The sequence below is a fragment of the Carettochelys insculpta genome, chromosome 12 (genome assembly GCF_033958435.1).
Source record: "Carettochelys insculpta isolate YL-2023 chromosome 12, ASM3395843v1, whole genome shotgun sequence".
Taxonomy (NCBI): domain Eukaryota; kingdom Metazoa; phylum Chordata; order Testudines; family Carettochelyidae; genus Carettochelys; species Carettochelys insculpta.
In genome coordinates this window covers 42,237,504-42,260,955 of record NC_134148.1, presented here as the reverse complement: position 1 = coordinate 42,260,955, position 23,452 = coordinate 42,237,504, and the positions used below count along the sequence as shown (strand labels likewise).

Here is a 23,452-nt window from a genome sequence, read left to right as displayed (position 1 = left end):
TTTTTTGCTCTGGTGGAGTACTGCAGTCCACACTATCATGAACAGTGGTCGATTTAGCAGGTCTTTCCTCAACCTGCAAAATCAGCCCCCACGAGATTGAGTTCTGCGATGTGGGTCTCACGGTAAGTGAAGACAAGGCCTCAGAGCCTGGGTCAGCTGACTAGATTCACCCCACAGGGCTAAAAATAGCAGCATAGATGTTCCACGGGGGCTGCAGCCTGAACTCTGCAACCTGGTGATAGGAGAGGATCTTGGCTCCTGCCTGAGCCTCTACTTTTAGCCCCATAGTGAGAATCCCATGAACCTAAATCAATTGACTCAAGCTCTGAGACTTGCTGCTGAATGCTTTTTTTTGGTCGGGGGGAGGAGGGAGAATACATATGTACCCAAGACAGCATTAGGTCTCTGTAGAGGCTTCTGAGACTGAGGTAGCCCTGAAAGCACATTGATCTCTTCAGCTGACCTGTATCTGCCTCAGAGGTCAACAAGTCTGAGTTAAAGAAATTTCTTACGTGACTTTCTGGAGAGACAAAATCCAGCAGCAAAAACCATATTGATGGCACCTTGAAAGAATGAGTCCGTTATCCATTTAGATGGGTGACAACTCTAGTTACTTTCACAAAAGAAAAAAGCTTCTATAGTCATGTAGATTGTTTATTTTGATTTCTAATATACATTATTTAAACTTAATTGGCACCTTAGTTAAGAATGGATTCAGTTAGCCATTTTTGATACTGCAGAAGCATAATTTAGAGAGTCCTGACATTTATTTGGCAATGTGGAGCTCATGCCTTGCACAGTAACTTCACTTGGGTAATTTGCTGAAACATCAACTGCCTTCAGCAACCCCTTTGGTGCTTAACTAACAAGCCAGGTGTTAATTGCAGGTAATGACATTTTTCCCAGGGTTTATTGCTTCTTAAAAGACCCAGGCAGCAGAACTACAAGGAGATTAATATGCCAACACTTGATCTGAGCTTCTGCAGACGGTGCAGAGGCTAGAAAGAGTACTGCATAGGAAAAAGAATAGTGGCGTGTAATCCCAGGTAAGGCCCTGATTCAGGATGACACTTCAGGATGCATTGTATTTCTAGTATCTGTCTAGTCCCAAGAGAACTACTTAGGTATCTAAAATTCAGAAGGTGCTTTAGTAAATGATAATGTCTACTGTTAATGGATACATTTCATGAAAAAAAGAAACCCTCTCAACTCATTCCATGATTAGAACAGTTTGACTGGATTTAAAAAAAATCTCTCAAAAGCTTTTGCCATCCAGCTTCAATGAGAAATACAGAACTGCCCAGAAACAAAACTGAAATTAATTAGCCTTTTGTCATGTGCCACAGTGAATGTAATGAAAATAGGAAATAAGTCAGGTTTTTGAAAGCCAGGTTTAATTAGGGAACTGTACATCAGCTTACATCGGCCTAACTGTACTGATTACGCCTCAGCTGGAGTACTGTGTCCAGTTCTGGGTCCCACATTTTGGGAAAGATGTTAAACTGGAGAGGGTCCAGAGAAGAGCAACTAAAATGATGAAAGTTCTAGAAAATATGACCTCTGAGAGAAGATTAAGAGAACTGGGTTTGTTTAGTTTGGAAAAAGAGAAGGCTGAACGGGGACAAGATATTCACTTTCAAGTACCTAAGAGGGCAGTACAATGGGGAGGGAGAAAAGTTGTTCTCCTTGGCCTCTGAAAATAGGACAAGAAGCAATGGCTGAAATTGTAGCAAGGGAGGTTTAGATTGGACATCAGGAAAAATTTCCTACCTGTCAGGGTGGTTAATTACTGAAATAAATTGTTTAGGGTGGATGTAGAATCTCCATCATTGGAGATATTTAAGAACAGGTTATGATCTAGATGGGGCTTGGTCCTGCCATGAGGGCAGTGGACTGAACTCAGTGACCTCTTGAGGTCCCTTCCAGTTCTAGTGTTCTATGATTCTGTGAACTCACTACATGGGTACACTGCAGCATTGGTCCTGGCCATGTAAATCCCCCACTGCACCACAAGAGGCAGAGCACCGAGGCTGACATAGTTAGGGCAGTGCACCATAGACACTGAGTTATTTTTACATCACCCCTCAATGCCACGCAGAACTAGGACCTCAGCACCTGGTACTGAGTGCCCAAGCTGTGAGGGCCAGGAAGGTGGGTACCAGCTGGGGGTTCCATGTGGAGCTGTCTCCCCTGGTTCTCAGCCTTATGTAAATCAGCATAAGTGCTTGTGGTGAGGATAGGCACTGCTGGCAGGATGGTAATGTGGATATGAAACACCACAGCAATTACTGCAGTGGTTGGAGGTCAGTCTAACATAGGTCGACTTAGAGGTGACTGGTGCAGGGATTTCAGCGGGGCACCAGCCACGTACCCCTACCCTGTCCCTGCCTATCTCCCTCCCTGCCGCCGCTGCTCTGCCCATGGATTCTCCCCTCCAGAACTCCGCCCTCTCCCTGCCTTTGCCTGCCTCTTCCTCTGGAAGCACAGATGGGGTGGGGTTGGGGGAAGACACTGAGGGTGCATGTAGCACCTTGTGCAACCCCCACATCACCTATGGGTTGACTTAATTATGTACACTAGACCAGGCCAAAGTCTTTCTATTCTAATAACACAGAGTAAAATTAGTAACCTGGAAGAATATTTGTTTTAAAAATCAGAAACATTCTTAATCTGACACTCTGATGAATGTATATAAGTGCTTGTGGGAATACAAAGTAATACAAGTAAGTATTAAATGGTTCACAGTGAAGACAATGACAAATCATAGTATAGGCAACAGATATAGAATGTGCAATTCAAATGGCTTGAGTAAAGCTACACAGAAATGTGTAGTTTTAGAAGAACCACAGAGCAATGCTACCAATAAAATATCACCACTAGCAACACCAAATGTAACATTTTCCTTTAAAACTACATGAGGCCATTGAAATGACCATTCAGATACTCCTGCGGTAACAAATGAGCAAGGCCATCAAAACGATTTCCATTCTCAGTCCTGCATTTTTGCAGCCGGCTTTTCAAACCAGGCTGCCTGCACAAGAAGCAACACACTCTTTAAAATTAGCGGGCCAGATTGTCAATTGGTGTAAAGAGACACCAGTGGAGCTCTGCTGATTTACAGGAGCCGAGGCTTTAGCTGCACAGCTCCAATTAACTTGTAAATAGGCAGATGCACATTTATGAGACAATGTACTTTTCCATAAAAGTCGCTTGTAGGGCTTTGCTATTACTGCCTTGCTAAACCTGCACATCCTAGTGCTGAAGCATCTGTCTCCACTGGGAGTTAAAGTGGAGAGTTCTGGAGGAAAGGCACACAGCTTAAAAAAATCATCTTTAATTTAAAAATTAGAAACTGGAGCAGGCTGTGAGCACAGAGGTTGATTGAAACAAAATTTAAATTCCTGTCAAGCCCATTTAAACACAGGGGCCCTTCATAGACAATTAGCTGCTCCCTGTGAATGCTGAATAAACTCAGGCCTGGTCACTGTTAGAAGAGAGTCGACCTACTGCGAGGAGTGGGGAAAAAAATTAACTAAAATCAGACTGTATCAAATATTTAGCCTCCCAGTTTGTCACAGGGGTTTGGAAGTGTAAACAAGACAAAAATCGATTCCTTGGTGCCCTCAAATCAATCCCCCAAAATGGTTAGGGCATCTGTTTCTTCTAAATTTTGTTTACTCTGGCAGATTTGCCTTAATTGCAGTTGTTTATCTCTCATTGTCCCCGGGGCCCTAATCTCCCGATTACTAATACTTAACACTCATTTCACATCTAAAGCTACTTCTAATCCTCAACAGGTTTCTGGGGCTCTTAAAATTATTGAAACCGTGGAGACAGGAGACACAGCCTCTTTGTGAAAGGAACATTTTCTTATCTACTACCAGCTGGGTCCAATCATCACCAGGGATGGCTACAACAAAGGTGCTAAAAGGCTCTTTCACAATCACTGCTGCTCTACAGGGAATTCCGTGGATAAAAAAGAGCTTTGATGGAAAAAAAATCTGAACAAGAGGGCTATAACAGTCCAGCCAAATAAAGTTACTGTCATAATCAAATGCTGTCAATCACCATGCAAATCCAATTAAAAAATGCTTCAGCGCAGGACTCAAGTAGAAAAATCTCTTATTTATAGGCATTTTTGTCCACTGTACAAATTAAAATGTGATATTAACTGATTTTTTTTAAAAACAACTTTAGGCCTCGATTCTGCAACTAGATTTGTGCGCAACAATCTGCTGGCATGGCTCCAATTGCAAGATTGGGGACATAATGTATACAGGTCAACAGGAAGTCTTCAGAGGCATAGCCCCATCTTCTGCTTTGTGTATAATATAGAGACACAGACAGATATTGTTTAATTGAATGTTTTAAAGACAGTTATACAAGGTACAAGTTAAAAACAAGGGCACTCTGAATCCAGGGCCAGGTGTGAATTGTGCAGAAATACAGGGTTAGTTTACACAGTTAGGATAAATAACAAACACAAAAAACTGCAGAGAAACTTAGAAATAATTGCAATTAGGTCCAGTCTACTTTTAAAATTTAGATCAACTGACATAACCCTGTAAATTAGTAACAAAGAGAAAGCCGTGCTAGTCTATATACTATCAAAACAAAAAAGCAGTCAAGTAACACTTTAAAGACTAACAAAATAGTTTATGAGGTGAGCTTTCATGGGACAGACCCGCTTCTTCAGATCATAGCCATACCAGAACAGACTGGTCTGGCTATGGTCTGAAGAAGTGGGTCTGTCCCATGAAAGCTCACCTCATAAATTATTTTGTTAGTCTTTAAAGTGCTACTTGTCTGCTTTTTTGTTTTAACATAACTCTGGGTACAGATGTGACCATGGCAATGGAAGAATTCTTCCTCTGATCTAGCTTTTACTGCTCAGGGAGGCGAATTACCTAAGTGGATGGAAAAAAAGCACTTCTGGCAACGTAGGAGGAATCTAACAGCACAGTGGCTGTGCTATTGTAGTGTTTGTAAAGTGGACATTGCCTTTTTCTAAAGCATCCATACAAGGTGCTTGCCCGTCAGACTAAACAAACTCAAGTCCTTGGCTGTTAGTTGTCCAACTCATTTTACTAGAAATATTTACTGAGCCATTTTTGCTTCTTGCCAATTCATTTCTCTCTGTTTCTCAGATTTTTATGCACATCAAAGTCTTGTCTGAGCTACTCCTTTTCGCATTCCGTCAGCAAGTACTAGCCTATTTGGAAGCTATGTGCCATACTAGAAAGAGAAAGATAGAGCCTTGTGTTTTCTGCAGATCTAACAGTCATGCTAACAATGCTGGCAAGTTAACTGTCCCACAAGCTTAGCTCTTCTGTAATTGCTGGATTCAGTGCACTCCTGGAATATACTTCCAGATTTTGATAGGTAATTTCTCAAGTGATTAACAGCGACAGATTTATTTATTGAAGTAGACTAGGGAAGTAGTTGAGGCATACAACCACTTGAAATAATACACAGTTCCCCCACAAGTATGAGCTACATTGGTCAATGAAAATGACAAATGCACAATAAATGACAAAAAGATGTTAAACACAGGGGATTAAATGCTGAAGTTTCACCACTGACTTCAGTAGAGCCAGGATTTCATCCGGAACCTCTAGTCCACAAATGATGAAGCCTGATATCTTAAAAATGTATCATCTTTGTCTAGACTACAATGCCTATACCTGTCCCATTTCCTTAGGAAATTTGAAGATAGGCCGATCACATCTTAAATATGTTTGGTGTCTGCCAGAACTTCTTTGTCATGGTCTGAACTAGGATCATTGTGACAGAATACAGACTAAATGCTTGAAAGCAAAGCCATTTATCACAAATTCAAGCATCAACAATTTTACACAGGACCAATCATCACTGATAAGAGATTCCTGTATTGCCTGATTTCGCACTACAATAAGTTGTTTGTAAGGGGCCAAGAAATGAAAACTCCAGGATCACTGTGATCAGGAGAAGACAGGTACATTTTCTCTCTCCCTGTAATACTCTCTTCAAAAGGTTTACTGGACAGGTTTGTGGAAAACAAAGTTTGTTTGCCAATGTTACACAGCTCTCTGTCCTTTCACAAGTATGAATTTGTCATCAAAAAGAGAAATTACAACTGTCTCAAGCACTGAGCAGATGCTTCCATTGTTATATTTCTGTGCAATTAAAGAGCTAAAGTAAAACTACTTGCTGGTGAATTCCTATTTACAAATATGCCCAATCGATTCCTGTTTTGGCTTTTACTTTGAGAAATTTTAACAGGAAAGCCATATATAATTATATTATTTATTCTCTCAATTTTTAAAGTGAACTTAAAAACTTCACTGAATACCAAGTTCAGAATAATTTGTTCACTATTATTGGTATTTTATATGATCCATGGTTAATACACTTATATTTTTCAGTCTACTTTTTTGGGGCAAAATAAGAAAAAGCTGCATCTGCTCCAAAGATTTTACATTTAATGACTTTAAGAAAACAATGAAATACAAAAGCAAATGATCAATATGAAAAATATTAACTGCAGTTAAGGAGACCAGGCAGTCAGTTCTGGTTGCTACCTGGAAACTGACAGAGAAACGGTTTATGAAACAAAACTGTGCTAAGGCTTCCAACATTTCAAGAAAATGATTTTCAATAGTTAATATTTTATTTAAACTAAATATACAATTTACCACAAAATCCTACTAATCAGGTATCAGCATATCAAATAATCAGAAATGATTCGACAATCTATATTGCGTGGACAGGTTTTACAAAAGCAGCAAAAAAGGAACAGATGAGAATTTTAACTAAAAGACCTGAACAAAAATAATATATTTATGTAAAATTAATTCAATGTAAAGATTTAAATGGACATTGCAGCAACAGCTGATTGCTCCTGGCCAAAATCTCTGCACCTGTCTACCAGACCCCTCCCCCGCCTTTTTTTTTTTTTTTTTTGGGAGGAATCTGAACTCCATCCTCAGGGGTAAGCACTTTTATGCACCCGAAATAAAATGAAAACAATTAACTGCTACACGCATACCTCTTGGTATCTCAAATCCCATTCTATTAAGTAAAATCACTTACATTCAAAAATAGTCATATGAGGCATAGCATAATTCCAGAGTGCAACAGTGGTAAACCCAACAAAGATATTCTACACTTCTTTTCGCACGTTTTGAAAACTGCACGGAATCTGCAAAACACCGGGCCACCCTTGCAACCAAAGAAGAGAAGGATTTTAAACAATCGCTAAAGCAGAATACTGATATCATAAAGACAATTTCTGCGCTAGCTTGTTTTCTGAAACTCTCTTTGCCACTGAACAGCTAGAACAGATAATAACTATTAGTAAATCAAACTCCTGCAATATCCAGCTGTGTCTCACACATTTACATACAGATAGAATGGGTATATGTTTTTAATATGTATGCGATACGTACTTTTACCACAGCTGAAGTGCATGCTACAAAGGAGGAGGAGAATGGGAATGGAATCAGCATGAGATAATAAAGTGGCCTAGATAAAGTATTAGCCGGCGATTGATCTCAAACAGGGGATGCTGCTTCTCTCTGACCTGATTACTTGCTATGCATAGATTCCATTAAATAGAGCTTAGAAATGGAAAGCTTCTGAAAAATACCGTAAATGCACAGACAGCTTCCTGAGCCAAATCAGTGAGTGAATACACACCCACACATATGTACATGTAAGCCATTCTAACTATACCTGCATAACCTCATCTGACTGTCTTATGAGATAAGCTTGCATCCATTCTAGACAGAGACAGCCTTGAAACCCTAGACAGAGTTGTAAAGGGGAGGAAAAAAAACAAATCAAGCAAATCTACCGTTTTATTGAAACTAGCCTCTCTTTTCTTTCCTTGAACAGATGTGTTTTATTTACTCTGACTCTGTCTCTGTAGCTGTATATGGATTCACATACATGCAAAGCCACATCACATCTCAGAGCTGGAAGGGACCTTGGGAGTCCACTGAGTCTAGTCCCCTACCCTCTTGGCAGGACCAAGCCCCCCTGCCCCCTCCCCTTTTTTTTAAATCCATTTGCCCCAAATCCCTAAATGAACTCCTGAAGGACTGAGCTCAGAACCCTGGGTTTAGCAGGCTAATGCTCAAACCACTGTTATCCCTCTCCCCCAAAAATGTATGTGGAGATACACATCTCATAGAACTGGAAGGGACCTTGGGTGGTCACTGAGTCCAGTCCCCTGCCCTCTTGGCAGAAGCAAGCACCATCCCAGACAGGTGTTTTTTTTAAAATCTATTTGCCCCAGACTCCTAAATGGCCTCTTCAAGGACTGAACTAACAAGCCTGGGTTTAGCAGGCCCATGTGTGAACCACTGAGCTACCCCCACCCCCCAAAGAAAGGTTGGTAGAGCTAAAAGAACAGTCCATGTAACAATAGGGCTGAGAATACCCACTGGTAAATTATAAAGATCATTCTTTTCTTGGAAGGAAGATGTTTCTCATTGCTCACTGGAATGACTTTTTTCCCCTCCATGAGAAATTTTTAAATTTGAAATACTTTAAAATAATTAAATCATTGCAGATGTTTCTGCAGAAACTGATGCCACAAATTCAAGGAAAAAAATGTTTTTGTTTGTTGGGTGGATTAAAGAAAAGGCACACTGATTGAGCTTAACCACAGGACACTGATTTATGTTAGCTGCTTGTTAGAGAAAGTCAGTGTTTGTTTATGCAAGTATATATATAGTACTGAAACATCTGATTTTTGTATAAGAATTTCATGCAGCCTCTACCTTGGCTTGACATTTTCCAAGAAATTTGAAAAATAAAATACTCCACGCAACCTGACAAACTAGGTCTAAGTCACTCTTAGTGTAACTCCACTGACTTCAGCAGAGTTGTTCTGGATTGGATTTCACACACAAGATGCTGTTAGTTGGCTTTTGAAATGCATCTAACAATTTAGAACTCAGCTCTTGTTTTGCATTCAGCCTTTAATTAGACTAAATTGGCAGCAAAATGCTGATATTCAGCACAGCTCATGTGTATACAGTACACAGTATCAACTCAGATTTTGCCTGGTGCTAAGGTTGCTTACATTTTACACCTTCCATTCTGGTGAGAACATTTCATCTCAAAATGGTCTACGGGCTGAAATCCTGGCCCCACTGAGTTCAACTGGATCAAAATTTCATCCATATTCTCCACATCACTTACCCTACCACTGTGGTGTAACAAACTGTATTAACATGTACACCACCCCTAACAGTTTAGCTGAGGAAGTGAAGATTACCAACTTATGCTACCACGGGAATTTCAGGTGAGTAGAATGAGAATTTGGAGAAGACACAAGGAACCAAAACCTCTTCAACTCTAGTGAAGCATATGACAGGGATATTTAACGAGTGCATGCCAGAACTTTAGGGCTCAGGTTCCATATAAAAAGAATTCACTTCAAAGTTATAACTGAATTAACAAGATTATTAGGTATGATTGTGAAAGAACAATTTTGTTCTAGCACTAAATTGTTCTTCTCGTAGGAGGACAACCACTGAATTGCCAGAATTCAAGCCACACGTGCAGTTCTAGACTGCTCGACTGCACTGGTCCACAATAGGTGAAGCAGCTGCTCTGATAAGGTCTTGATTGGCAGCAAGACATCCCAAGGTATTTTTCTACATAACTTTCCAAACTCCCCAAGTCTAAATGCATCCACTTTGTAAATCACAGTGCTCACAGGACAAGAAGGCAGGGAAAGAAATGGAGTCTTCAGCCTGTTGGTACTTTCTCAGGGGGTGGCAGATCCCCACTGAAGAATCCAACAATCTGCTGTTCTAGAATGCTTAGGTAAAACAAATGGAAGAGAAGAACAATGGCAGGAGAAAGAGAAAGAAAACAGAACACGGTGGTCAAGGAAAGATCCAAAATTTGAAGGCTGTGTTGATAAAAGATGGTGTATGCATATGTAACAGTGGGAGGGTTCCATGGGCCACTCAAATGTCTACACTGCAGCCAAGGAGACCCAGAGCCTGAGTCCAGGGGACTAAGTCAGCTGACAGTGTAGGCACACCCAGTGAAACACTATTACTTGGCATATCATCTTCTTCATTGTGGTTCTTTCCCCAGTCCTTGTCCATCACCATCAAGGAGTTAAATGGGGGAGCTCTAGTGTATATTATAGGATGTTCTTCATTTCTCCAGCTGATAAGAAACACGATTAGCCAGCCATACAGCACCCCGAAATGACAGGTTCTCTGGTCGTTATGGTGATATAGGTTCCCACATGCAACAACAGCTCGTCACCTGGATTTTGCGGAGGGGACGAGCAAAATAAGGCAGAAGAGATAATTAAAAAAAAAATTGGACCCAGTGTCCCAACAGGAGAAAAATTGAGGAAAAAGGCATAGACATCATGTGAAATTACTTCCAATTGTGCTTGACAGAGAATTGTATTGTTTCCTTTGGGATATCCAAGACAGCGCAACAGTAGGTCCCTAAACGGGGGGGAGGTTCTAGTGCCTGAACTGTGGCCCACCATCACACTGCCCCTTACCCATCAAGGCCCTGTGCCCTCCCTTCCTCTGAGGCCCCACTCTACACACCCCCTCCTATCCCATGCTCACTCCTACCCACCCTCTCCCCCTCATCACTTCCCCCTACAGCTGGTACAAAGTGATGGAGCCATGATTCCCCCTGGTCCCTGCAATACTTGAGAATGCCTGAGAATCACTGCTGTATATTCAGTTGCACATGAAGAGAACCCTCTAATGGACCCCCCGGATGGGCTGAGGCACTACCATGGAGAATCTCTTTGCACATTGATTATGGCTTAAAGAAGCAATCTGACTCCAGATGAGCAGTTCCAAGCCACACATATAAAATCTTATGATTGTATCACCATTAGCATGATTTTTCAGAAGCAGTTTTTGATTGGCACCCATAAATCATTACCAACATGACTTGGCCTTTGTTCAGGCAATCGTCTGGAATATAAACATCTACATGTTACACAAGGGTTCCGCACCTACTTGCAAGTTTAGAAGTAGGGGACAAGATCGTAGGCCAAATGGAAGGTGCATTCAGAGTCATTAACTTCTCTTGTGTCAGTGTCAATAAAAGATCGGTATTTTCCTCAAAAAATCTTCTGTTTTACTTCACTTAAAATAACATACTATACATACTGGATCTGCTGACCTACCGTTTGAACCCAATACTCTTTGGATATCCTACACCTCAGATTAAGGTATGGGTGTAGCCTGGGTAATTACCCATGCCAGCTTTAATTAAGCTGGTCTCGGGCACAGGGGTAGTGAGGATGTGGCAGAGCATGCTAGCTACCCCAGTACAATGCCAGCAAAGGTCCTAGGAACATATTTTGATTGCAGGCCTGTGCTGATCCCTGCAGCTAGATTAAAGGTGGGCAGTTTATCTGCCCAGCAATCGCATCTTCATCTGTGGTGTAAACACATCGTTTGTCTACACCAACAGGCTGCAGGACATTATTCTACCTCACAGAGAGGAGATTTTTTGGTGAATCCTTAAACAAAAATAATCTTGAAAACTGATGTCTTGCTTACAAAGCCTGTCTTCCTCCAGCCCAACCCAAGAAACTTCATAGCATGCAGGCACTCTGTATTCCTCTGGGCCAGGTAAAGGAGGCAGTATGGTGGACGTTTTCTGAAGATCTGGGGTCAAATGCTGCTCACTTTACTCAAGCAAACAGTCCTAGTGACTTCAATTCCTTAATCTTAATGGGATGACTCTCTTGTGTAAGGCAAGAAAGATATAGGCTTTAAGCTCTAATGCTAGTAATGTTACTTTGTCCCCATACTAGTTACTCTCCTCTGTATCCCTATCCTTCCTATTTCTTTTCCAACAGCCCTCCAAAAATGCTGTATTATGCTAGACTGTCTTTCAGCCCCAAAGGCTGGATGTGACTTGCTCTTGAGAGTCGTTACCAAGCTGGTGTCAGAACATGCTGCAGACTAGCAGGGGCAGCTCTCAGTCCTGCCAAGGTAGGAGTGGAGAAGGAAGCTGACTCACAAATACTATTTTCCAGGTGGCAGGCTCTTTTTCCCAACCACCAGGCCACCTCTGTGTATAGTGTACTTAATGGCTATATGTCCATTTCCAATTAAACAGAAAACAGTTTGGGGGGCGAGTACTAAAATATTGTTTTTAAGTAGTAAGTTATTTTCCACAATAGCTACTCTTCTAAAATTATTTTAAAAATACCATCTTAAAAGAGGAACAGCATACTCCAGGGCATGTAGTTGTAAAGATATATATATGTACTTCCCCACTACGATAGGCACTCACCCTTTGGCCTCATTTTTATGACTCTACACCCTGGAGTGGTGTTATTGCTTACAAATACGTACATATATACTTATGGGTGTACGTGAGCTCAGCAGATGTTTTATTTATAAGTGGCAGGCCTTATTGCATCATTGAAACATGCATTTACAAACAGATATAGGCTTTATGAAACCCCATTCTGTTGTTTTAATAGCTAAGCTATCCAGCCATAGCATAATAATGCACAAGGTAAATGTGTCTCCATCTCTAGAACCTGTTCCAAGTTTTCTCAGATGTGACTAACTGCAAGAATTTTCCAACCATCAAAAGTTAATAAAAAAAAAAAAAGGGGGGACAAAATAAGGCAGTCTAAATCCTTGGTAGCAAACACATATTGATGCAAAGCTTTTGGTGAACTTTAAGGCCCTAACTGAGCAAGGTATTTAAGCACGTGCCTAAGTTAAGCATGTGAATAGATCCATTGAAGTTAATATGGTTAAAAATTAGGTACGCAGTTAAATGCTTATTGAGAAGGGCCCACATTGAGACAAGTCTGAATTCTGACATAATTGCCTCTAAGGGTAATTTTAGAGGTAAGTTTCTAACTGGAGAACAGCTTGCAATGCTACCAGTTCACAGCATGTAAGAAAGAAAGAAGGGAAGTTACACGTGTATTTTGTTATCTTGTTACTGTCACTTAGAATTATCAGTATGCAATGCAAAGAAAGAGAAAATATCATTCATATGAATTATAAAAAACTTCTGGCAGATTTATAAGCAGTGTAATAACACTTTAAAGACAGGGAACCGTGTTTGAAACATTAGCTGGAGAGGACTCTAATTATTGTTTACTAATGCTAGATACTACCATCATTCTAACAGCTTGTGCATTGTCATATCAACATTCAACACTAAACAAACGACCATTTGGGAATTGTTTGGGAACAGTTCTCCTATTACTGCTTGACTAAAAATGCCATTTACAAGCAAAAAAAGCTGCCTCTGAACCAAAAACAGAACACTGGAAGCCTTTCCGAAGACAGACCAAAGATACATATGAACTTGATCCTCCATAGCCAATCTCATTTCATTCAACATGAGTATAAACGAAAACAGTGACAACAGGAATTTCTTGTAGGATTTCATTAACACTGTAAGACATTGAACATACCCTCTGTTTTCAATCTTCAGGTTTGGAAAGGTTATGAGCAGCAAATGATGACAAAAAATGACTGACATTAAACTGTAATCCCTGATCAGGCAAACTGAAAGCTCTGTGCATTTTGCTTCACAATGGTTTTGACTGAAATTGATAGCGGCACGCTAGTCCGAAGAAAAGATCAAGTGAGATCCTGACTCCACTCGAGTTAATGTGAGTTTTGCCACTGACATCAATGGAGCCTAGAGTCCTTCCACCAAATGCAGAAGAGTTGGTAATTCTCAGAGGGAAATCCTGGGCCCACCCCAACTGAACATTAGTGGAGTTTTGCCTTCAGCAGAGCCAGGATTCCATTCCTATTTCTATGTGTGCTTTGCACATATATTTTTGCTGCACAACATAGACACAAAGCTTATATTTAACTTTGCACGTACCAGTGAGAAAAAACAGATATGCTTCCATATACATTAGGGATTTCCACTTACCATTAAGTCTTCAGGTGCTGGTCTTTCCTTTGGTTGCTTTTTCATGCTATGTATCATAAAAGTGAAATGGTTATATATAAACAACTGTTCATTTATTCCATATACTTAAATACTTACGATGTCTTCCTTTGACTCAGGGAGATCTTGCCTACCACTTTAACATATACTTCTTAACTTTACCTAGTACAAATCAAAGACCTGGCTCAAAATAGTGCCCAAAATGCTAATTAATTTCTCTTTCCTTTTTTTGGCTTTTGATTCCATACAGTGTTGCTGCATCCTTAATAAAACAGTTATGTATTCACCTGCTGATGAGAAGTTTCTGTAGAATATGGACTGATTTTCTACTTGTTCTTTGTGCCTGATCATTAAGACGCTAACGCAATAAGTCACTTCTATCATTTTTAAAATGTGGTCATAGCTACCACAAACTTCCAAAGAATGTTCACTTACCATGTCTAGAACCAATCATATTCTAAATTAAATTTGGAGTCCTTGTTATTGGGGATTCCTTTAAGGACAGTGATCAACACAAACAAGTTACCTGAGAAATCTCAGTCAATTTGTTCTCATTTTGACATTATTTCATAGAATCCTAGGGCTGGAAGGGACCTCAGGAGGTCGTCTAGTCCAGCCCCCTGCTTCAAGCAGGATCAACTCAAACTAAGTCATCCCCACAGTTGGACAGAAAGAGAGTACAAATAGGTGGAAAATTTAATGTTTAACCCTAAATAGCTACAGGGTAGCACATAGTGCCTCCGAGTGTCTCCACACTTCTTTTCACTGCTCTGCAAGCTGACAGTTCATTATGGAGCATTATGCAGTTTGAGATTATGCATCTCATCCAAATAAACTTTGTTTTCTAGGCAACAGGTGCAATTAGCATTTGTAGACTGAGTTTAGCTGCACGAAGGACCACTATAACATGGCACTGAGGTGAACAGGAGCTGCCTCTTGACTAACTGGATTACATCCAAACAGCCAGAGTTTATGGTGTAACTGGCATAAAGTCAAAGTCTGATGTGCTGTTCACTTGACGTGTCTAACACATAGAGGAAGCAACTGCTAACATGGTGCACAAAGCAATTTTGTGGACAATAATTCCTCATGTTGTAATAAGATGCATAGTGTACAGGTTAATACTACACTATGGGCTTGTCTACACTGCCATCTTCCTTCGAAGGAAGGATGGTAATTAGGGTGTTGGGAGTTTACTAATGAAGTGCTGCTGTGCATAGGGAGCACTTCATTAAGCAAATGCCCCCCATGGCAACTTTGAAGTTTTAAACTTCGAAGTATCGGCACGCGTCTAGCCGCGGCGCACCCGCTGGTACTTCGAAGCACTCAAAAGACTTCGAAGTTGCCGCGGGGGGGAATTTGCTTAATGAAGTGCTCCCTGTGCACGGCAGCACTTCATTAGTAAACTCCCAACACCCTAATTACCATCCTTCCTTCGAAGGAAGGTGGTAGCGTAGACAAGCCCTATATCTCAACAAATTCAAACATTCTTGAAATAAATAAGAGCTGTAGCGTCACTAATGAGTCAAAGGACAACTTGCCATCCCTATATAGAACCATGTGCATTTCAAATAATGCACACGGTAGCAAGTACAGTAAACCCTCGCTTTTATGGACCCCGATTTTAGCAGACTTCGGGAACAATGGATGTCCATCAGAACCCCATTGTTCCCCAAGCTCACTTAATCAGGGCTGTAACATCCTAAATTTCCCCCAACTCCCCCCCCACCCCCCAAAAAAAAAAAAGAAAAAGGACTTACACCAGCTGCCGGAGCCACTGCTGCCTGGACAAATGCAGCTGCCCAAGCCGCCACACGCTCCTCCCACCGGGGTGTGGTGTGTACGTGGGACATGGCACTCGTGCATGCCCCCACCCCGGAGGAGGTGTGTGGGTGGCTCCAGTAATGGGGGCAGCTCCTGTAGCCATGTGGCGGGCTCTGGAAGTTCCACCAGCGAAGCGTGGGGTCCCCTGCAGCTGCGCGGCATGGGGGTAGCTCCAGCTGTGAGCAGCATTGGGCTCCAGTTCCTCAAGCAGCAGGTGAGTAGTGGGCATTTTTTTTTAGGGGGGGAGGGGTGCACTGGGGCTGGGGAAGCCTAGCGGTGGGTGGGTCTCAGTAAAACCTCTGATTTAATGGATATTTGGATTTAACAGACACCTCTTTCCGTTAAATCGAGGGGTTACTGTAATGCAAGCTGTCTGAATAGTGGGTGGGTAACAGTCTAATCTGGTATTCCAAAGCAGCTGTATCTCTTGGGAAAACCAGGCTATTACCCTCCATCATTTATGCTTCTTGACAACTGTGGAAATTTTAACACAGGTTAACTCTCCTCCTTTCGCCATATCATTTTTTATCCAATATCTAATTCATGTTTTTGGAAAGGGCTAAAAAAGTGCAGTCTACTGCACAGTGGTTAGTTGTGCTGTAAAATTACAGAACATTGTGCCCTGCTGTAAATTTTATCCATCACGAATGAGGCCTTTATTTCATGCACACAAATTGTGTATTTTTTGTTTTAATTAACTGATATATCATACTATAGATACTTTATTTTCAATACCATTTGCTACCCACTATGGGAATCTTGAGAGAGTGTTTCTTGGAACTGTTTCATACATAATGCATTAAATTATCTGAATATTCATTTTATTTGAATACTTGTTGGTTCATTGGCCCTAATATGTGCTAGAGAACTTGGAATATCTTAAAGGACAATCTACCCCATCTTAGAAAGCTATGGGTCTTATCCTGTGTGGGGCTAAGTGCCTTTAACTTTACTGGCAACACTGGGAAAGCTTCCCTAAATCACTCCTCTCCTAAATACCGCTCCAGGACCAGATTCTCGGCTGGCATAAACTGGCATAGTTCCACTGATTACACTGACTTCACTGGCTTGGCCAATTTATGCCAGCTGGGCAGCCAGCCCAGAAAATGCATTTTAACAAATGGGAACATGTCTTATTCAAAACCATCACATTTATACTAAGTTCAATCTCAGTTATTCTGCCTCAGTTTATTACTGAAATGGCTGCTTCCTTTGTGAATGAAACATTAAAAAGATAAGCATTTCCTCTCTCCTGTCGGGCACAATAAGTTACACTTAGCTCTTCAACCTTCTGTTGCTTATGAAATTCATTCTTTCCACAATATTTTCTCCCCTCTCTCTGAAATTCAGGTGCCTTCCCCATAACCATTCAGTTTGGAAGAACGAATGTATGCCCTATGGTGCATTTTAAAATATGACTCTGAATAAAAAATTACTTACTGGAAAGCCAATGAATTAATCAAGGACATTGTTTACCTTCCTAAACGTTGAGACAGTTTTATGAGTAATAATACAAGTGGCCCCGAATAATGAAGTTATAAATATGATTCTCTCTTCCCCCACTAACCCTCCCAATTGAATTCTTAAAATAGCCTCAGTGCGCGAGAACGCACCCAGATTCATAGTGGTTTATTAAAACAGGAAAAACCCTCTTAAGTACTTTTACGACCCTTTGTGTAAATAACGTTTACATAATTTAAACAGTTTGCTCAGCTTTGCTTCCCCATCTGCCCAAGGCCCCCGAGTCCCTCTCGCCTCAGAATGGATGCAAGGGAAGCCATAAGGTCTCATGGAGCTGCAGAGTTAATGGCATGTATCATTTACATTGAGGGCATGGCATGTTTGCAAACTGAGCTTACCATTGAGTGATGAAGTGTACAAATGGCTCAGAGAACTCCCCAACCGGAAGGACTGGCGATTCCTGTGATGGGTTGGATATTTGGGGAAAGGGAGGGGGCAAAGGAGGAAGAAAGAGTCAGAAAAAGGGAGGACAATTTTTTAAAAGGGAAGCAATATAAGATTAAAAATGGAGTAAGCAACAATGCCCCTTCTTGCTCAGAAAGATAGAGGAAGAGGTAAAAATTCTTCTAAACATCTGTTATTAAACACTGAATTTAAAGTAATGAGTATTATACAATGGGTAGAAGCATGTGCAAAGACACTGAAGGGAGGTGAAAAAAGGACAATGATAGCCACAGGGTAGAAAGGAAGGTAGGGAAAGTGTAAATGAGAAATTAATGATTATTTAAGTAACACACAAATGGTCTTGTAATTAACAAAGAGCTGTGAAATTATTCTTGCGCTGACCTTTGTTTCTTTCACTGAATTCACTTTTTATTTACACTCATGTTTATTTACACTTATTCATTTCAGAGCTGTCCTAATATGCACAGCACTTGCTAGATTAAAAAGAAAAACCCTTACAAGAAGTAAAAGAAATTATAATGGAAGATTTGCCAGCCTAGTTAAACTAACCACCCAATATTTATGAAAGCAAATAAATTAAGAGCATAAGAAAAAAAAATTACCCAGAGTGCAAACAACATTACCATTTGCAAAGGAGGGCTTTACAAATTTAGGAGTTTTTCCAAGAATGACAGAGAGCTCCACTGTGTTTATAGTGTAACAGCTCAGGATGTAATGAAATTACACTGCAGAGTACTTTAACAGTGTCATCTCATTAGACCTACAGTTGGAACAAGAGAGCCACATAAAACAGGCAGCTGCAAATGACTCCATTCTCATCTATTCTCATTTGCTATTAAAAATACCTTTCGGCAGCTTTTTTCCTTCCTGACATCCCTACACAAAGTACCCTGCAAAGTATGATACATGCACCTATTTAAATTAACAAAGGAATGACTTATTTTAATCTCACTGTGCTTTGGAGTGCTTTGGCCATTTGGATGAGCAATATATCATTACATACAACCTTCCAGCGCTGCAGGCAAGAAACTGTGAGCGTGCAGCATTTGGTGGGAGCCAAACAATTTCTCTAGCACACAACTGTGTCAAATGCATGCATGTATTCATTACTGAGGATGTGTGGAAATAGCTTTGATGTAGTGGAAAAAAGATGATGATAAAAGCACCTCTGCAATGTGTGTGTCATTATCAATAGTGGCAGATAGATATAACTGCAGAGCCTCCTGTGTGATTAGTAAATATACATATAATTGCTGTGGCCAATTATCAGAAAAATGAGATAGGTAATTACAAGACAGAAAATTAACTAGAACTCTTATTAAGGTTTCGTTTCCAATTCAAACAATTGGAAACTGCTGGAAAATACAATTAAATCAAAAGTAAATGAAGAGTAAAAGGAGGAGCCAAAATTGCTTTCCAATTTTCAGAGCATTCTCTTTGACATCACCCGACTTAGTTCTTTTTGAACTTGTTCTAGAAGAGGGAAATATTAGCATTTCTAACCCTAAACACGACATCAATATAAGAAGGTTTCCAGTGGATGGCAGAAGCAGCATAAGTACACAAACTACGCTTTTAAACTTTTCCAAGTTCTGAGAATCACATGCAGAAGTTACTCATACGTAAGATGAAAAATTAAGGGCAAAAATTCAGGTTCACTTGTGCTGAGTGGAGACAGGCTGACTTACATATTTCCATAGGTTTGTGCTGTGCAGGCGACATCTCCCTATATTAATTTCTGAGTTTAGAAATGGCAACTGCTCACTCTGCCAAGTGGGATGAGCAGATCAAACAGAATAAATCCACATAACACACCACGAAAGGCTTGCTGGATATATTTCATACAACTCTTTGAACTCTGGAAGCTGGAGCTATCCCAACAGAGCCCTCTGGGGAGGTAGCTCTGCATGGGGAGCACTCCTTTACAGAAAAGAACGCAGCCAATGCCACCTGGGCACAAGTGAGGGGGCTCCTAAAATGCTCATCTTCTGAGAATTGCAAATGTGGAACAATTTATGCCAGAGTGGCGGCGGAGGGGCATGCAGCATTAACACTTATTTGGTAGGTGATAATTTCTGCAGACGCAAAGGGGTTAAAACCCCAGAATCTGCCTATACCAGAGTGAAACCACATTATGGAAAGCGAAGTGAAAATGAATTGAATTGCATGATGCAATCGGAGACTGACTACTTCACTGGAACTCGAGTTCCCATGTTCCCCCCGTACAGGAATAAACAGAACTGTAAGAAACAGCCTGCTAAATAACTGGAAGGAACTCAGCAACATAACTTCATTAATGCCTTTGTTATGCAACTCCTTACACAGAGCACAGCAAGTAGCACAAGGTTGTTGCGCTCCTGTCAAGCAAGAGAGGTGCTTCACCTGAATGGAGGTAAATTTGAAGACCTAGGCACAGTGGTCCACAATGAGTGGCAATTTCTAGCTCACTGCCTGCGTGGGGCTGCTAGGACACCAGTCACAGCAGTTTCAAGGTATAGACCCGTGGTGTCCCATAGGCTTGCTGTTCACCACATGTGGCAAACTGGACACCGTGGTATGGCCAAGTGGCTCGTTAGAGCCACACACATGGCGGCAGCAGTGGAAGCAGCTCCTCCTGCGGCTCTTGCAGCCCTTTGTGGCTCATGGTGTGGCGGTGGTTGCAGCCACAGGGCAGGTCGTGGGGTGGTGGTGGCAGCTCCGGTGAGTCATCAGCAGTTTGTGCGGGAGGGTGGGGGGGAGGGATGCTTGGCTGGGGTGTGTGTGTGGCTGTGGCAATTGTTAAATTTCTTTTGGACACCACTGGTGTAGTCTACGCTCAGAAGTTTACAACAGAAAAGAGACAGGGGCTGGAGGTGGAGGACCAACCTACATGGTTCTCAGCATGTGAAGTGCGTTCTTAGCTCTAGTCTTTCCGTTGAGTTCCATAGGCTTCAGGTGCAGCCCTAATGGCTCACTTCTGCTAATAAGCAAGGATGAATAACTTAGCAACTGTATGGCAGCACACCTATCAACGCTGACCTCCATCTAGATCTTTTATTTTGCAGTTATGTCACAGAATCACAGGGCTGGAAGGGACCTCAGGAGGTCATCTAGTCCAGCCCCCTGCTTCAAGCAGGATCAACCCCCACTAGGTCATCCCAGCCAGGACCTTGTCCAGCCGGGACTTAAAAACCTCAAGGGATGGAGAATCCACCACCTCTCTAGGCAACACACTCCAATGCTTCACCACCCGCCTGGTGAAGTAGTTTTTCCTGATATCTAACCTACACCTCTCCCTCTTCAACTTCAGACCATTGCTCCTTGTTCTGCCATCTGACACCAACCAATGTCAGCAATACTCTGCAACCACAATGTGCAAAAGCAGGCCCAAAGTGACATCCACCCCTAGATGGACAGATGGCAAATATCACCATGAAATAATAATATTCCAAGTGAATACGGTAATTTAAACCATACTAATATAGTGCAGTAGTAGTGATGTTCTGTGAACCATTCTGAAAAGGTATGTCCTGGTTACTGAAAACTCAACAACCTAGAGGTTAGGGAAGAAAAATACTGACACCCCATTTGCGACAAAAAAGGATGTGACATCTGGAAATTATTCTTTTAGGTAAGTCAAAGGACACTTTTTTTTGAGAAGAGGTTTATTAACAATATTCAAATACTGCTAAGGGATTTAATACAGATTCTTATATAAAACATATGAGGAGCTAATACCTCATTACAAAGTATGATATAAAGTAGTTCAATGAATTGCCAACCAGGCAACTTGATTAAAGCTGTCATTTTATTGTCCCTGGGATACCAAACAAGCAAAAGTGGTACCTAGACAAGGAGAATGAATTTAAGACATGATATTCTAGTCTATTAAATTGCACATAAATGCACCAAAGTCTGCTAATTTCCTCAAATGAATGCCTTAATTTCATTTCTGAAATACCTACTGAAATCTACAGGCATGCAGGAGACGGACCGAGAGGAAGCACATCGTAGCCTCTGTCAGAAAGAGCTGAAATAGGTACTATTCCTCTTGCAATGAGGTTTACCAATTCTGACAAAGCATCTGCTGTTTCGGAATTATTTCAAAATAGTGGTTGTATTATGTAGACGCTCACACAATTATTTTGAAATAGTGGCTGCTACTTTGAAATAACTTTGCTGTGTAGAAGCACCTCATGAGCTTGCTCACATACACAGAATTTTTGAAATGAAAGTACCTGGAGATGGAACACACAAATTAGGTAACAGTAAAACCCTGAGGTAAGTGAGGGTTGTGTTCCTGTAACCCTCGCGTAACTCAAATTTTCACACAAGTCAGGGTGGGCTGCCACTTGGTTCCCAGCTCCCTGCTGCTTGCAGGACCTGGGAAACTGACCAGCCCACCAGGGCTGGTCAGTTTCCTGGCAGCTTCTCCCTGACTTCCCCCAGCAGCACACTGACAGCTGCATGGCTGTGGGAATGCATGGAGAAGCAGCCAGGAAACTGACCTCTGGGCAGCTAGGCAGGCTGACAGCCGCACAGCAGCTTCAAGTTGTGCTTAACCCATGTTAAAATGAGTTACACACAACATGAAGCTGCATCTTTTGGGAGTTTACTGTATTGTATCCATCCTCATCACTCAATTAATATTAATAATTTTATTTAGAGATTGAGTTTGTTGTATGGGCTCAGTTACAGATTTATTTATACTCTCTACACGAACCTACTCCTGACAGGCAGGAGGAGGAGGTAGGAGTGACAAGGGTGGCACTTGCCCCAGAGCCCAGCAATAGGAAAGGGCTCAGAGCTCCTGACTGCTGCCCTGGGACCTTTAACTTGCTGCTGGATTGCTGCACAGTGTTCTCTGGACGGCACCGAGGGCTCTCTGCTTGAGGCCCCTGCATTTTCAGGAGCCCAGAGCAGGTCCACTCCTCCCCTCCCCATGTCTTGCTCAGGGGCCCAGTGAGGCTGTTGGCCCCACTGCTGAGACGTAAAATGTTGCTTTTGGTTCTCGCTGAAATGTGAGTAGCCACGATATTGTTACACATGAAACAAAGAGTGAAACAAAATCTAAGCAAAATAAATACGTTTTACATTGTGTCCTGAAGTTCACTAGGCTGACCTGCTGGTGGACTGTCAAGGGGATGAAAATACGATAAAACAAAAGCCTCCCAAATCCCTGACAGGTCTCCATGCTACATAATTTGCACACTTTGCATCATAAAAGATTGTCACACACGTGGAGTAGTGTTAGTGAATCGTCCACGAGATCTAACGGCCCAGCATATTTCATTCTACTCTTTATTCTATACAAAGTCAAAAACGCAGTGTTTATAATTTTAAAGTGGGTGGGGAAGAGGTATGTACTTATTTAATTCCAAACAAATAACAAAATAGACTCTCCAGCTTTCAGTAAAAATTGGCATCTCTATCAATATATCAGAGTTTTAAGCCAGGGTTCTGAATTTTTATTTCTAAATTACTGACTTCTAAGACAAATGGCTTATTAGTGGAAAGGTTGCTACAGCCTTAATAATAGAGCTTTAGAACTTTACAAGCCATTTTTTCCTCTACATCTTGCTTCCAAACACAGTGTACTGTCACAAGTAGCAAAACAACACTTTTGAGAGACTGAACACAGAAAAGGACAATGTTTAAGTCTCTGAAGCTTCTGAAGCGCTTGGTCAGACTAATTCTCAAAAACAACTGTAATGTGCATGTACAGTGAGTGCAGAGAAGGGCAGTGGGGGGGAAAAAGTTTGAGTGATGTCTGTGCCTTGTGAATAATGAA

General features: G+C 41.3%; 1 protein-coding gene across 2 annotated transcripts in view; it reads right to left on the bottom strand.

Annotated features, from left to right (window-relative positions):
* The window catches only part of MAP2K5 (mitogen-activated protein kinase kinase 5), a 205,271-nt gene that overhangs the window by 25,414 nt on the left and 156,405 nt on the right, over positions 1–23,452 (bottom strand). The window contains exons 20-21 of one of the 2 annotated variants that reach the window (XM_075007039.1): positions 17,616–17,677; positions 13,915–13,960 (exon numbers count right to left, since the gene is read on the bottom strand). The exons of the other annotated variant lie outside the window; for it this stretch is intronic. Of the exons in view, the coding sequence (XP_074863140.1) occupies positions 13,915–13,960; positions 17,616–17,677 (108 nt within the window). The remainder of the gene's footprint in view (positions 1–13,914; positions 13,961–17,615; positions 17,678–23,452) is intronic. 2 annotated transcript variants of the gene reach the window in all.